Source organism: Chaetura pelagica, unplaced genomic scaffold (assembly GCF_000747805.2).
Source record: "Chaetura pelagica isolate M959 unplaced genomic scaffold, ChaPel_1.0 scaffold56, whole genome shotgun sequence".
Classification (NCBI taxonomy): Eukaryota; Metazoa; Chordata; class Aves; order Apodiformes; family Apodidae; genus Chaetura; species Chaetura pelagica.
This window is the reverse complement of record NW_009953792.1, coordinates 571,382-587,819: the sequence shown is the minus strand read 5'-3', so window position 1 is coordinate 587,819 and position 16,438 is coordinate 571,382. Positions and strand designations below refer to the sequence as shown.

Genomic DNA, 16,438 nt, shown 5'->3' with positions numbered 1-16,438 from the left:
AAAGAGTGAGCACAAGAGAAAACAAGATTTTATTTGCCTCAATGAAAAAATGAGTAACATTGCTCTCCACAGGTGTTTTAAATAGACAAATGCAAAAGGAAGTGAAATCACAATGAAATGTGTGTCTCAAAATACATATGGAAGCCTGAAACTTTGTGAGGAATATGACATGTCAGGGAACAAACTGTTCAGACCTATGGGACTCCCCATTTTGGGGAATCTCTGTGGATCCAGTCCATGGCCTACAGCTCTCTAGTGTCCCCCTGCTAAGGCAACACTTGGCTGCAGGCATGTGGCTTCATATATTGTGCCTTCTAGTGGAATGTCTTCTTGCTTTCTACATGTTTAGGTTTCCAAGCAATCTGGTAAAAATGACCTTTTCAGGGTATGTTGTCACCACAGAGCTTTTTTTTACTTGGGCATTGTCCTACTGAAGACCATGTATAAAAGTAATTTGAGTGACCTTTGGGGCCTTTAGTCACTTGGTCTAGTGGGAGGTGTCCCTGCCCATGCAGGGAGGTTGGAACTAGATGATCTTTAAGGTCCCTCCCATCCCAAACCACCCTACAATTCTATGACATTTCTCCATTACATGGCTTTTTTAGGGGTGTACAGAGAAGTACAGCTTTCCTTCTGGCTAGTACTTCTACCTACGCAATAGCTGAGGGAATAGAGAAGGTTTTAGACTTTCCAAAGGATCGACAGGCCATTGAAGGAGAAGGTCCATTTGCTGCTGCAGACAGTGTCCCAGAAGCTCTGGAGAGCTGCTCCCTTTGCCACACAGCAACAGTGACTTGTGTGTTGCTTTGCCATCACATACGTGCATGTAAACAGGACCAAACCCAGTGGATCTGGATTAATCCATTCAGGAGCTGTCAAGTCAGCACGTAGCACTGAACAGCCATGACTATGCTGAGTTACTCAGTGTCTCATTGTCATCATGAGCATTGTCCTTCCTTTTTCTCTGCTCAAATTTCTTTTCCAGAATTCCAAGAACATGTAGAATTCCACTTTCTTTGTTGTAAATTGCAAGTACAGTTTCCAACTTCCAAGTACTGGAGCTAACTCTCTTTTGGTAGCTGGTTGGTGTAATAGTAGATAAGCAGTGGTTGCCAAGAACACAAAATCTCTCAGTTAGGTTACCCATGTGTACACTGATATTTGAGGCTGATAAATTGATTTTATTAACCAAGGATCAGAGGAAGCAGAGAAGTGGAAATATCATACTCTTGCTGCTTTCTGTAGGAGAAGGGTAGATGAAGAACCAGCTTTGTATGCTCCCCCAGTGCAGGGCACCAACCTTCCCTCTCTGCCTTGCATAACAAGTCAATCTGTATGATTTGCTTAACTGCTTCCACATAAAAAAAGCTGCCAAACACTGACCCCTGAAAGACTTACTTCCCATTTATGAGTTAAAAGGATGTTCTTCATATCATATTTAGCCTCCTTATCAGGTAATCCACTGTGAATTAATAAGATTTTGCGTTTTTCCCCATTGCAGAGATGGGCTTCAGAGCTGAAAGACACACAGCATTATTTGCATCTTAAACAGCAAAGAGGGTTCTGTCTAGTGATAACAAAAGATGATGAGATTCTGCTGTTTCAATTGTAGTGCAAGAGTGTTCTTTGACTTATCATTTAAAGGCACTGTGAGACAAAATGGCACAAAACTTGCTTGGGTTTTAATCTGTTACTTAAGTGATCTGTTAAAGATGAACAAGGGGAGCTGAAGTAATCAAGACATTTGAGTCAAATTGAATAAGGTGGATTGTTTTATTTTATACTTTATTCTTCTTGTGGTAGACAGATAATAGCTTGCAGCCCAGAAACTGTTTGTTTGTGGCCTGGGCTGCATCAAAAGAAGTGTGGCCAGCAGGGCCAGGGAGGTGATTCCCTTTAGTCAGCTCTGGTGAGACCCCTCCTGGAGCACTGTGTCCAATTCTGGGGGTCCCAACATAGGAATGATATGGAGCTCATGGAGAAAGTCCAGAGAAGGGCCACAAAGGTGATCAGAGGGCTGGAGCAGCTCTGCTGTGGAGACAGGCTGAGAGAGTTGGGGGTGTTCAGCCTGGAGAGGAGAAGGCTCTGGGGAGAACTTATAGTGACCTTCCAGTACCTGAAGGGGCTAAAGGGAAACAGGGACATTTTACAAGGGCTTATAGTGAGAATACAAGAGATAATGGCTCAAAATTGGAAGAGAGGAGATTTAGGTTAGACATTAGGAGGAAATTCTTTAGTGTGAGGGTGGTGAGACCCTGGCACAGGTTGCCCAGGGAAATTGTGGAAGCCCCATCCCTGGAAGTGTTCAAGGCCAGGTTGGATCAGGTTTGGAGCAACCTACTCTAGTGGGAGGTGTCCCTGCCCATGCAGGGGGGTTGGAACTAGATGATCTTTAAGGTCCCTTCCAACTCAAACCATTCTGTGATTCAATGAATATCTAATAGTAAATCCATGGGTGGTAAAGGTGCAAAAGTGAGCACTGCTCCCTGAGGTATCAGCTGAGTTGTGTAGCATGGTTCAGAGGCCTCTAGGACACACCAGCTGTAGCCAGCTGTGCAGCTGCAGTCTCTGCATATCTCAGCAACACCTCCTTGGTGCTCACCTTCAGCATGAAGAGAAGGACTGGAGCATGCAGAGCAGAACAGTTTGTTGTTCCAGTCTTTCACAGGCTTTTAAACACAAATGTGTTTTACTGCTAACAACCTGTTTGTGTGGGGGAGCGGAAAAGGCAAGAAATTGAAGTGTCAACTGTGGGCATATTTTCCTCAGTCACTGCAAGGTTCTTTTAATTTTTTTTTTCCTTGCTCCCTCCATTAAGACTGTCCTCTTCTTCAAGCCATTAAGCAACTTACTGGGAGATGCCAAGCCAGAGGCTCTATAAAAAGAGCTTTTCTCAGCTTTTTCTCTTTCCTGCCTTTAGCAGCTGTTGCAAGAAAAAGAATGTTTAGCCTGTGTTTTACCTGAGCTTTGGGCTGCTTGTAGCCCATGTTCTGGTGTGAGATGTCCCTACTTATTGTAAGGGGGTTGAACTAGACCTCTAAAGGTCCTTTCCAACCCAGGACATGATGTGATTCCATGATTCTGTGTTTCTCCAGTCATAATCTGATACTATTTAACTCCTTGTACAAAAAACCCAAGAGCAAAGTGGTTGAAAACATGAAGGTGGTCACCTCCCTAATGAGTATGCTAGACATTTTTCTTCATGATTAGGGTTTTTCTTTTGTGTCTCTGCTGCAGAAGAGAATTTTAGCAATGGAAATTGTGGGAAGGAGGAGATAAGCAAGGAAAAGGCATCAAACTGTGGTTTGGGTTCCAGAGGAGCCTTTCTATGAATTTATTCCTTTGTGTCAACCCTCTCTTAGAACAGATTACTGGATTTTACTAGGAAAATTAAACAGGCTGTTTTAAATGAAACTGATGAAGTAAAATTGCATTTAACTTTGTTATATGGTGGGAATCTTTTTAGGCAAAATGTCAGTGATGAAGAATTGCACGAGCACACAGCACCTAGCACACCTTAGTCCCCTTTCTACCTTTAGTTTAGGACTGACAAGCACTTGATACTCAAGCTGTGCCTGGCAGTTTTTGTTGGGTTTTTTTTCCTGATTTACGTGCTGTACCCCAGCAAAGGAACTGGAATTAGCTAACATTTTGTATCAAGTACAAGCCAAAACCAATTAGCCTTTCAAATAGTTTTGCTTTGTTCAGCTCTACAGAGCAGAACACACACAGTAGTAGCAGTTTAGTTACTGAAGTTATTTGATGTCTCTCTGAATGCAAATAAAGAGCTGCTGTTCTGAGTGACTTTGCATAGTCAATATTGCAGCCAACTTTTACCTGTTGTCAAACAAAAAGGCTCTCTTGTCTGTCTTGTTCTGTATCTATGCACTGGTAATGTGGTTTGTGCTACTCACCTCGTCCCTAAAGCTAAAAGGAGTTTGAAAATTTGCCTTTATGGACTTTTGAAACGTAGGTTTCACTTTGCATTCTTACAGCAGCAATCAATTTTATGTCAAATGAGTAGACACGTGCATATCCTTTCAGGAAAATGATAGCAGCAAGTCCTGGTTACAGCAGAGTAAAAGGTGTCCTTGCCTTGAAGACAATGTAGTCTATAAGAAGGAAAGGTATGAGGAGGTCAGTAGGACATGGTGAGGTTTGTAAACACTCCTCTGTGAGGTTTAGTGGCTTTTAAAAATAGGCAGCAAAGGTTTCTAGTTTTTCTGTTTCATGTAAAACAAGGCAGCATTAGATAGGAGTTAATGAAAAGCAAAATGAGAAAGGAAGGTCAGTGAAGAAGGAAGCAAAAAACAGCAAGAGACTTGCAAGAGACATTTCTTCTCTCCTTCAGTCTGTATGTCTTGGAGATGGTATTAGGTTGATCCTAAACATGTGAATAAAAAAGGGAGAGTGATTAATGTTCATGAGGCAGAAAATAAATGATTACTTTTTGTATTAATCAGGCAATTTTGAATTGATCAAGTCTACAGTTATCCATATTTTGCTTGTGGGTCTTTTCAGAGCATGCAGCCTTCCCACTGGATAATTAGGTTAAATCCCAGCAATCTGTAGTTGTTGGGTTTAAATGCTTACTGGAAAGTTTCTTCCATACTGGTGCTCAGTGTGGGCATCACACACAGTCTACTCAGGTGTTTGCTTGCAGGAAGAAAACATTAATCAAACATCAGTGAAGGGAGGATGGCTTTCAAAACCAGTTTTAACTGATGCTTACACAATCCTGGGCTAAAATGCAGAGATAGAGAAGAGCTGATAGGAGTTTGTTACCGTTCTAATTTCAGGATGCTTAGTGAGTGCCATCTAGTGTTTGCTTTTTCATTCCGGAGCATGAAACACAGCTTTACACAACTGACTTTTCCTGTAATTGCATAAAGAACATAGTTTATTACCCTACTTTTATGGGACACTTTCTGGAGAGGAAGTTAGAGGGGCTACAATTTTCCTAACACAAAGACACAAAAATCAACAGAAGCTTCAAAAAGTTTTTATTCATCTAGTGTTTTATAAAATCTCTTCAATCCAACTGCTAAATTTTATTTCTGTTTTTATTTCCAGATCATGTATGGAACCCTAGTTTCCATTATAGTTCTACGATCTGTTTATATAGTATTATGGTAAGTAACCATTTACTTCAGCATTGTAAGATAAAAGTGTTTACCTCTTTTTTTTTTTTTGGTGGGTTTAACCTGAGAAATTGGCAATGGCAAAAATTTCTTTCCCCAGGTACATAAAGTTAGCTCATGTGCTCTGCTTGGTTACAAAGGAGTGGCTCATCTCCTTGCATTTTTTTGAAGCCACTGGGATACCATTAAACAAAACTGAGGTCCTTCACTTACAGTCAGTGTTCACTGCTTGGTGTTCTGCTGGTGGCTTCAGCTGTTAGCCTGGGACATAAGAAAAATGGAGTTTCTGTCTTCATATTGCTGGGTAACGTGAAATCTATTGCAAGTGTCCAAATTCTGACAGTGAGACTTGGAGAGAGGTGAGAGTAGGGCTGCAGAGCTGAACCATCAGGCTAGATTTTCATTTCCTGTTCCCTACTCAAGTAGCTAAAATTCAAATGTCAAAGATAATAACACAGAAGGTGAAATGATTGTTTTGAGCAGGGAATAGGTATGTGTTATGGAAATGGAAATTAAAGCTATTTAGAACAAACAAAGGGTATTAGAAATGTTAGGAGACTATGAGAAGCATTAGAATCAGCTGAGCACAGACTTGGTGAGTACAAGTGAAGAAAAAGGAATTGAACTGGTATTGGAATGAAGACACACCTTTAGGTCTCAGGGGCTGTGTTGGTTGCCCTTTCCTGTCTCTCCACTGTGAGTAGTTGGTGTTCCTGTGTGTTTGGGCATTGCCCCTGAAAATGACTGATTTCTGTCTACAGTCTTCACTCTAAACGTCCTTTTTTCTTCAACTTTGGTATGAGCTCCACACATAAGGAACACGAGGAAGGATTTGATAAAAGGTCTGAATTTCAAGTAGATTCAGTTAATCACCTTCAAAATGCAATTCAAGTTAATTTGCTCTGACTTTCCCCAAGAAGTCCACACCGACCAAGTGTAAATGTTCACAGACTTAAAACTGATAACGTGTTGTTTGTGGCTTAGGAAACAGTAATCAATTCAAAGGCACTTTTCAAACCCCTGAACATGGAAATTTTAATCCTAACACAGAGCTCTTCGATACTACCTTAATTCACTTCCAGGGAAAATGAAGTTGAATCAAGATCAAGTAATTTCAATTTTGTTCTTATACGAGGTTTTCACACGGTTCTAGTCACTTAAATTTCTTCCTTTGTAGACAAACCCTGGGGCCTGTTATCTTTCCAATTCTGCAGATTCCACACACTTGTATATTCTCATTGTTTCTGAAGCATTTCATTGTCTTCTGTCACTATCAGTAACATCACTCATTGTTTTCCTCTAGCAAATTCTGCCTCTGAAGCTCTACCCACTTTTTTCCTTCAGTTTTAGGGGTTTGGAGTGTATTCTCTTAATTAGCTAGATCACTTTATTGCAGTGTGGCCCTACAAAACCTTGCTTCTCCCCTTTGGTTATATTATACAAACTGCTTTGAAAATTGGGGTGGGGAGAGAAGTAGGTTTAAACTACTTCTGAATTTTAACTAAACTCCTTCTGAATTTTAACTGAACTACTGCTAATTTTAAATTTAGTTCTGCTAGAGAAGCTGTGCCAACCCAAAGGACCTTTCTTTTATCTAAAAGTCATCCCCAGCTACACTTCAGGATTTACTTCTGTGTGGCTAAAACATACTCCTGGCTTTCCACTGACAGTGCTGCTTGTCCAAGCTGGTTTCAGCTTACATGTCGACTCTGTTTGCTGGTTGTTTTATTTCTTACTTCCTTAAAATGTATTAGCTGCCTGTCACTCATAGTGCAGGGCTTGAAGTCACTCTGGAGCTTAGGGTAAAAATCTCAATTAACAGCATGTTATTCCTTCCTCTTATCCTCATTGTTTGTTGCTGTTCCTGCATGTTTCCCCCCCACACTTCTCATGTCTTTCTTGAGCCTGCTTCCTTCCCAAGATAACTTGGCAAATGTTGTTCTCTTTTCACAAAGCATGTTCCCCATTAATAAGTATTGCCAGCTCTTCTCTCATTCCTTCCCAAAACAGCACCATTTATTCCCTGAACAATTCTAGCTATAATTACCTAATTGCCAGCATGAATAATAAGAGAGCATTTAGTGCTCTTTCATATCCTGGGTTTGCTTGTGTCTCCAGAGCACTGAGTTGAAGTCTCTGCCATGTGCTGCCTGGTGCTCCAGGCATTTATTAGGCTAAACCAGTAATAATGTTTCTAGTTTCTATCAGCACTGCCCCTGTGAACATGTGCAGCTCTTACCTGTCAGCTTGCCCTGTGGCAGGAGCTCTGCCTGTCGTGTTTTTCACGTGTTGGTGAGTGGTCACAGCTCTGAGACAGGCACTGTGTGTGACACAGTGGAGAAGGAGCAGCTCAGGAGTGTGTTTTAATTCAGAATCACACAGTCATCAGAGTTGGAAGAGACTTCTAGAGATCATCTAGTCTAACTCCCCTGCTAAAGCAGGATCACTCAGAACACATTACACCAGGTGGGTCTTGAATGTCTCCAGACAAGGAGACTCCACAGCCTCCCTGGGCAGCCTGTCCCAGGGTTCTGTGACCCTCACAGGCAAGAAGTTTTCCCTCATGTTTAGACGGAACTTCCTGTGTTCCAGCTTGTGCCCATTGCCCCTTGTCCTGTCACTGGGCACTGCTGAAGGCTCTCACTCCATCCTCCTTACTCTCGCCCCTAAGATATCTATAGGCATTGATGAGGTCTCCCCTCAGTCTTCTCTTCTCCAGGCTGAACATTCCCAGCTCTCTCAGCCTTTCCTTATCAGGAACCCCCCAGTCGTCTTTGTTGCCTTCTCCTGGACTCTCCAGCAGTTCCCTGTCTCTCTTGAACTGGGAGCCCAGTATTCCAGAAGTGGCCTCACCAGGGCAGAATAAAGAGGGAGGATGACCTTCCTTGACCTTCTGGCCACACTCTTCCTAATGCATCCCAAGATACCATTTGCCTTCCTGGCCACAAGGGCACAATGCTGGCTGATTGTTAACCTTTTGTCTACCAAAACTGCAAGATCCTTCTCAGAACTGCTTTGCAGCAGCTCAGCCCCTAACCTATACTGGTGCATGGGGTTGTTCATCCTCAGACATGGGACCTTGCATTTGCTGTTATTCAATCTCACCAGGTTCTTCTCTGCACAGCTCTCCAGCCTGTCCAGGTCACGTTGGATGGCAGCACAGCCCTGTAGTGTGTCAGCCACCCCTCCCAGATTGATATCATCAGCCAACTTGCTGAGGTCACACTTTGTCCCCTCACTCATTAATATGTTGAACAAGACCAGACTGAGTATTGGCCCCTGAGGGATACCACTGGTTACAGGCCTCCAACTCAACCCTGCTCCATTAATCATAACCCTCTGAGCTCTCTCACTCAACCAGCTCTCAATCCACCTCACCTCATCCAAACCTCACTTCCTGAGTTTCTTCATGAGGATATTATGGGAGACAGTGTCAAAAGCCTGTTCATTTATAGTGCTTAAAAATCACTTGAGCAATATTTGATGGCAGCCTTTCATGGCCTGCTTTTGGACTTGTATTTTGAGTGGGAAAGATGTGGGAAAGATAGTAAGAAATGCTACCAGCTTCCATGTAGGAAATCTACAATTCCACAGTTTAAATGGAATGCAGAGATTGGGGGTGAGTTATTAATGGTGCATATTATTGCACCTGATGCTTCAGAACGTTTCCCATATCCTAAAGGGGATTTTCTTTCCTCCCAAAATGAAATTGACATTTTTCCATCCCTTCAGTGATAAAATACAACATGAAATGGCTGTTTTCTAAAACAAATCATTAGGTTAGTTGTGGGTCATGGGGGTCTCCAGACATTATTTAAACAAGTCCCATAGCAAAGGGATATCCTGGATTAGAAAAGAACCTTTTGGGAAGAGTCTTAATTTGTAACATGTTTTTTTTTTAACTGACACTGTAGAATTTCTACCTTTTAGCCACCTTCAGTGTTCTTATTCACTCATGTTTGGACAGAACAGCATTTAGTAAAACATTTAAAAGACCAGTGTCAAAATGTGAATTCAGGAGAGAGGGAGGTAATAATGGATGAGATTTGAAGTCAGTGTTTCTCCTTTTAGGAAAAAAAAAATAAATCATTTAATAAAGCAGTTTGTTTGTAATAGCATTGATGTGTGTTACAAAAAAGCTGCCTTTAAAGAATCTTGAACTAAACTTTGTATTATTTCTGTCTCTCCAGGGTATACCCATGGCTTAGAGGTCTAGGCTATACATCTTTAACTGTATTTTTAATGGGATTTTTTCTCTGGAATGTGGACAACATTTTCTGTGATAAATTGAGGTGAGTTCTTTAACTTTCTCCAAATAGGTCTTAATAGTCTTTTAAGATTAAGTTTTGTTTTTCTTGTGGTGTATATTCAAGTCCCTCTGAGGATGTGTGTGGTGTGCTGCTTATCAAACATTCACAAGGGGTTTTATCCACTTTGTTCATGACATGATTCATCACTCAACAGTTTCTTAACATTATGTCACACATGAACAGATTGATTTTTTTTAAATAATTGATGTTTCTCTTTGACTTCAATTGAGAGAAAGTCAAGTCACTGAAGTAATTTTGAGGATCTGTGGCTTACTAAAGCATGCTATTCACACTTGGTTTCACCTGAATGGGGGTTTTATCCTGCTTTTTTTTGGGTTTTGTTTCTGTTCTTGGCATTTTCCAGGAAAATGCCAAAAGCAGTCATTCTGCAGGTTAAAAAATATCTACTGCAGTATATCTGACACCAATAAACAAAGGCTGTTTGAATGTCTCAGAAAGAACAGTAACTCTCTGAGCCAATTTACTGTGTTTGGCTGTCACAGAATCACGGAGTGGTTTGGGTTGGAAGGGACCTTAAATATCATCTAGTTCCAACCCCCTGCATGGGCAGGAGCACCTCCCACCAGAACAGGTTTGCTGCAAGCCTCATCCAACCTGATCTGGAACATTTCCAGGGATGGGGCAGCCACAGCTTCTCTGAGCAACCTGTTCCAGTGTCTCACCACCCTCACAGCAAAGCATTTCTTCCTCATTTCTGACCTAAATCTCCCCTCCTCCAGTTTTAATCAATTGCCCCTTGTCCTCTCACTCCATGCCCTTGTCCTAAGCCCCTCCCCAGCTTTCCTGGAGCCCCTTCAGGCACTGGAAGGTGCTCTAAGGTCTCCCTGGAGCCTTCTCTTCTCCAGGCTGAGCACCCCCAACTCTCTCAGCCTGGGAGATAATACACAGTGCCTCATCTTGAGAAACACTCAATACAGATGGCATAGAAAAGTTATTTGCCAATACAAGTGGGTGGGTGTACAGTGATTTTGCAAATGTTGGCATCAGGGTTGGGTTTTGCAGCTGCATCACATCACTGGTGAGATCATAACCCCCAGTTCACTAAGCCTGCTGAGCTGCTGCAGATCTGTGGGGCTTTTGAACTTGTTCCTAAACTCAAAGATTACACCAGCTGCAGAAGCACTTTTTTCCATCCTCATTTTGCAAAGGGGGAATAAAAGTAGCATAAATCCTGTAGTGCTTGTTTGGTGGTGGTGCTGTAAAAAAATAAATACACTTGTTTACTCGCTTTATGATTCCAACCTTTGGAGAAAATATATTCCATATACTTGTGGTTTTTTATTATCTGAAAATCTAACTGGTGAATCATCCACCTACCTGCCCTTCTTTTGGTTTTTCCATATGTCATTCAATGTCAAGGTTATTTTAAAAAGCCACAACAACCACCACCAAACAAGACAAAAAAGACATCTATAGCATTCAGCTTCCCTGGTTGGATCCATGGACTTTTGAACTTGAGCTTTGAGGCTTCCTGCCTTGCAAAGGCTCAGAGTCTGTGCTAGGGTGACAGTCTATGTGTTCTGTGTCATTCACAGGCTGACTGAATCAAAGCTCTGTCTTCATATTTGTGACTGAGCAGCTCTGGAAACTGAGCAGTAGCTCAGGGGGAGTGAACCCTATAACATCAAGCAGTAAATAAATATTACAGAAGCTTCAGATTTTTCTTCCTTTACACTTGAAGTCATCATTTTCCCTATTTTATTTTGGCTGAATGTGAAATGGAAGTCAGAAAAGAAGACAGGCTCCTGCATCAACCAAAACAGGTGTTATCTGTGGAAGCCCAGTGAGCAGGAGGAATCAGAACAATGTAGTTCCTTCCCATTCTTTTTTTCCATCTCTTAACATGTTCTCAAGTAGCTCACACCCCATGACTGAATCATAGAATCATAGGGGTTGGAAGGGACCTCTGGAAATCATCAAGTCCAACCTGAGTCCAACCTTCCTGCTGCAGCAGGAAAACCCAGGGCAGGTCACACAGAAACACATCCAGATGGGTCTGTAAAGTCTCCAGAGAAGGAGACTCCACAACCTCTCTGGGCAGCCTGTCCCAGGGCTCTGTCACCTTCACAGGACAGAAGTTTCTCCTCATGTTGAGGTGGAACTTCCTGAGTTGTAACTTGGTGCCATTTCCCCTTGTCTTGTCACAGGCACCACTGAAAGAGACTGGCCCATTCTTGACACCCACCCTGCAGATATTTGTAGACATGAATAAGGTTTCCTCTTAGTCTTTTCAAGTACAAAATACAAAGCATGTTGGTCGAGTGCTTCAGACCTTTCCCTGCTTCCTCACTAAACACCCATTTTGTCCCTGTTTTAGAGCACAACAGGGAAAGGCAACCTAAGCTTCCATGGAGCTGAAGAATGGGTGGTGAAATTGCAAAATGTGAAGTGCTGATGTCTGATGGATCCCATGTCCTCCCTCAGACCTTAAGCTCTGCATTTCATCCTATGGACAGCAGTTCACTGTGTCTGGGGGAGGAGAATGGTAGAACTTAGTTGGGACTGGGATTTGAGTCTAGAAGTAACTGATCACTCTTTGTGTGGAGAAGTTTATGCTTTCTTTAAATGTGTAAGAAATCCAAGTTGCTGATACCTTTCTACACTGGGAACAAAAGGTGTAACTGCTGTTCCTCACCTGCTGACTATGTGAAGCCTCCCTCATGAAGCACGTGCCTGAGACAGGGAAACAGGAGTGTGTGATCTGACCGTTTTGAGATTGCTTAGCTTGAAAAACCAACCAACCCGTGGTGTTTCTTCCTTACAGAGCACTACGAGAGAAGATGCCTCCTGTTGTGGGTGCTGTGACACAGTTTCATGCGTGGTGGCATATTCTCACAGGCCTGGGCTCTTACCTTCATATCCTGCTAAGGTAGGAAATGTTTTCTAAACTGAATGTTCTTAAAGCAGCCTTAGGAGTTCTCCTGTGTTCAGATTTAACTCAAAATGTTTTATCAGCCAGAAAAGCTGAAAAAATTACCCCTTACTAAACTGGTGGGAGTTTTTCTTTTCTCTTTGCAGCTGATCTAAAAACTGGTCTAAAGACTCTAGGAATGTGATCATGAATCTTGAAATAGTGATGGTTGTGCAGGAAAATGCAGTTCAGAAATGTAGCAGTTTCCCTGTAGCAGTTACACTGTCCAGTAGTTTTGCAGTTTATTAATTTCAAAATATTAGCTATTAACACCTTTCTGTTCTTGACCAGCAATCCTGAAGTACCTAACCATGTTTAATTTTAGAAGCACAACTAATCTTTTGGATAGGGACTGTCTGAAAACTAGCAGACATCGTGCTGTAGAGCAGGTTGACAGCTGAAGTAGTTGGATCAGAGCTGTTCCTAGAAGTAGAGGGTATGAGTTTTAGAAAAGAGAGCCTGAGTTAGCAAGTCTGCAGCCAGCAGATTTTTCTCTCTGCCTTTGCTCTATGCCACCATCTAGTGGAACCAAGCAGAAAAATTGAATGGAAAGTGGAATCTGAAGCATTTCTGGAGTTTGTTCATTATATGATGAAGGAATGTTTTGCCACTGAACCATAAGAGAATGTCTGTTTAACAGGTTTGTTCTATGTAGTTGAGAAAACTTGAGCACAAAGCAATTTTTCTACATGTAACATAAGATTCTCCTTTTTTTTAATCAGATCTTAAAATAGCTAGTAAAAGGAAAAATGCAAGGAAAATAAATACATTTCCAGTAGCTATTCTGATAGCTTTTTTTTCCAGACATATGTTGTATATTTGTAAATATATCCATGGTATGTGGAAAACAGCTGCTCCATTTTAGCTGAGAGGTTGTCTGTTGCCCTAAGCAGCTTGAGAGAATCTTTTGAAGAAAATTCCTTACAGGAAACATGCAGAAAGTTGTGATGGCATGGCAAGGTTTTTCCAGCATGCTACACAGAGAAAATAATTTGGGTTTGCATCTTCTTGCTTTTAGGGAGTGTGCAGATGCCTGATTTGTCTGCCCTGCCCCAGTAAGCTACATGCTTTCCCTGCAGTAGTTTTCCTAGTATTTCCTTAATCACAGAGTGGCATCAGCTTTGTCTGCTTAAAACAGTGAGGTCATTCACTGGAGAACATCTGCTGAGGGGAGAGGGTGTATAAGAACAAAACTGAGATACAGAATCAAGCTGTGTTGCTTCCCGACCCCCCCTTAACATCTGCTGTGTTTTGTCATACACTGGTTTAATTTCATCCTTCAAAAATGTCAGGCTCTAGTCCCTGTTTAGGCTTTTCCATAGTGGAGAGAATTTTCTTCTCTGGGTTTCTTTCTTTCTCCCCACATAGTGGAGGGTTGATTAGTTTGCTGCCATGGTCTAGCACAGAGGGTTTACTCATAGAGTCATAGAATGGTTTGGCTTGAAAGGGACCTTAAAGATCATTGAGTTCCAACCCCCCTGCATGGGCAAGGACACCTCCCACCAGACCAGGTTGCTCCAAGCCCCATCCAGCCTGGCCTTGAAGACATCCAAGGAGGCATCACTGTAGGCTAAAGTCTCCTATTTTGCATAAATCCAGGCAGAACGGGTAGCTCTGCCATCACAGAAAAAGTTGTTTTCTAGTTAGAAGATAAAATGGGTAATAATATATCATTATTATTTTCTATGCTGGCTTATCCATAAAATTTTAAGCATCCTTTTCTCCCTTTCCTCAGTTTATATACAAGGACACTTTTCCTGAAGCACAGGCCAAAGGTGAAGGTAAGGAAGCAATATTTTGTGTCCATGAGTTCCCTGCAGCATTCAGATCTCTTGTGCTCTGAGCTTGTACTGGGACTCACTGATTATGTCTGTTGGGGTTCTAGCTTTGAGTTCTACTTACCTCCCAAGAAACATGGTTAAAATTTCTTTTCATAGAATCATTAAGGTTGGAAAGGACCTTCAAGACCTTCCAGTTCCAACCCCCCTGCCATGAACAGGGAACCACTAGACCAGGTGGTACAAAACCTCATCCAACCTGGCCTTAAAAACCTCCAGGGATGGGACATCAACAACCTCCTTGAGCAACCTACTCCAGCTCCTCACCACCCTTAGAATGAAGAATTTCTTCCTAATATCTGACCTAAATCTCCCCACTCTCAGTTTAAAACCATAACCATTTGTCCTGTCACTATTTTCTCTGCTGAAAAGCCCCTCCCCAGCTTTCCTGGACCCCCTTCAGGCACTCAAAGGTGCTCTAAGGTCTCCCTGGAACCTTCTCTTCTCCAGGCTGAACACTCCAACTCCCTCAGCCTGTCTTCATATCCAGCCCTTGTATAATCTTTATGGCCCTTCTCTGGACCCTCTCCAACAGGACTTTATCTTTCCTGTGCTGAGGGCTCCAGATCTGGACACAACATTCTATGTGGGGTCTCACCAGAGCAGAGCAGAGGGGCAGAATCCCTTTCCTGGCCCTGCTGGCCACACTTCTGTTGATGCAGCCCAGGATGTGATTTGCTCTCTGGGCTGCAAACACACACTGGTGGCTCATGTCACATATAACAGTGTTTGGCTTTTGTTCCAAGAGACATAATATTCCAGGAAATCTTTCCCCTCTCCCTGTTTTTCTTTTAACAGTTTATTTTTGGAATATGGCCTGTTCTTCTTGTGGAGCCACCTAAGAAGCTTTGACCAAGACCTAGGGAGTCTCATCAATCACCTGGTCTGGCTGAATAAAGCAATTCAACAGTTACTGTGGCTGAAGTGTCAAAATTATGGATCAATTCAAGTCCCATTGCTATAAAAGGACTTCTTTGTGTTACTAGGCCAGCTGGCCAGAACAGAACAAAGAGTTGGCACACTAGGGAAATAATGTCTAGGACAGCTTTATTCTAAGTTGTTAAAACAAAGATTGAGACACAATATTTTTATGTATATATTGTATAGCTGATGATACAGAGCTAATATTTCGTGCTGGTCACAGAAAACTAACCATTTTTGAAGTGGATTGCATACGTTTTTCATTCAGTTGTTGTTCTTTCTGTGGTTTAAACTAGTATTAGTAACTGAAAGACAAGAACAGGCCATTGATGGCCAAGCTAAGCACTTGTGTGGCCTATAGTGAACTGAATGCTTAACCTGAACTACTTTAATCTTTGCACTTTTATACAATTAATGAAGTATGTCATTATTATTTTAGGCCTTTAATCTATCTTGCTTTTCCACATTCTCCTTTGCAATTTATATTTTAAGCAAAACAGTTGGGATACCTGTGCCATTTGGTTCATTTTGTACCTACCAAGCTTCCATTTTCTCTTCAGTCCAACTAAGGTTAGATCTGGGAGGATGTTCCAGAGTGTGACTGGCAGAAGACACTTAAGATGGTGAAGCATCATAGGGATTCTTGTTTGTGTGTGCAAACTGAATTCCTCATCTGTTTGACTAGTGATCCATCAGGAGACTGCAGGGTGACTGCATAAATATAAGAAACACTTTTTAAATTTGTTAATAATTATTCTTTACATGCCTCTCTTTTCTATCCCTCCTTTTTATTCCCCGTGGTCCCGTTCATACTACAGATTGACAAGCACCTTTAGATGTGTGCTAGTTCAGCTTTGAATTAATTTCTTTCCCTTCTTTTCCAAGACTTACATACTGGTCTGACTTTCAGAAGCATCTTCTTATTCAGAAAAATGAAGAAAGAGTAAAGAACAAGATTGATGTTGAGGATGCCCCAAAATAGAATTGGCAGCACTTTGATTGCTCACTCTCTCCATCAGATGGTTACTCTGTGGAAAGTTGACCACCTTTTTAAAACCAGATTTTGGGGATTAGTGGGGGGGACAAACTCTCTGGTTTCTGCAGTTTTGGTCTACCCAGCTGATGAAAAGTTAATAAGCAGAAAGAAACCATTGAACTAACAGTTTTTCAAAATATACCTCATATTGGAGGCTGTGGGTTTGACTATTCAGATCTTGGGGCAACTAAAGGAGTCTGTCTCTGGGCCTCTTAGCTGCCTTGCTATGCAATTTTTATCTACATTTGATGTTCTGAGGG

At 41.9% G+C, this 16,438-nt stretch overlaps 1 protein-coding gene across 1 annotated transcript in view; it reads left to right on the top strand.

Moving 5' to 3' along the window:
* ACER3 (alkaline ceramidase 3) overlaps positions 1–15,688 on the top strand; it is a gene marked incomplete at its 5' end in the record, with an annotated part of 41,464 nt that extends 25,776 nt beyond the window's left edge. The window contains 5 exons of the mRNA XM_010001065.1: positions 5,074–5,132; positions 9,332–9,433; positions 12,237–12,341; positions 14,119–14,164; positions 15,020–15,688. Of these exons, the coding sequence (XP_009999367.1) occupies positions 5,074–5,132; positions 9,332–9,433; positions 12,237–12,341; positions 14,119–14,164; positions 15,020–15,073 (366 nt within the window). The remainder of the gene's footprint in view (positions 1–5,073; positions 5,133–9,331; positions 9,434–12,236; positions 12,342–14,118; positions 14,165–15,019) is intronic.
* Positions 15,689–16,438: the final 750 nt, after the last annotated feature.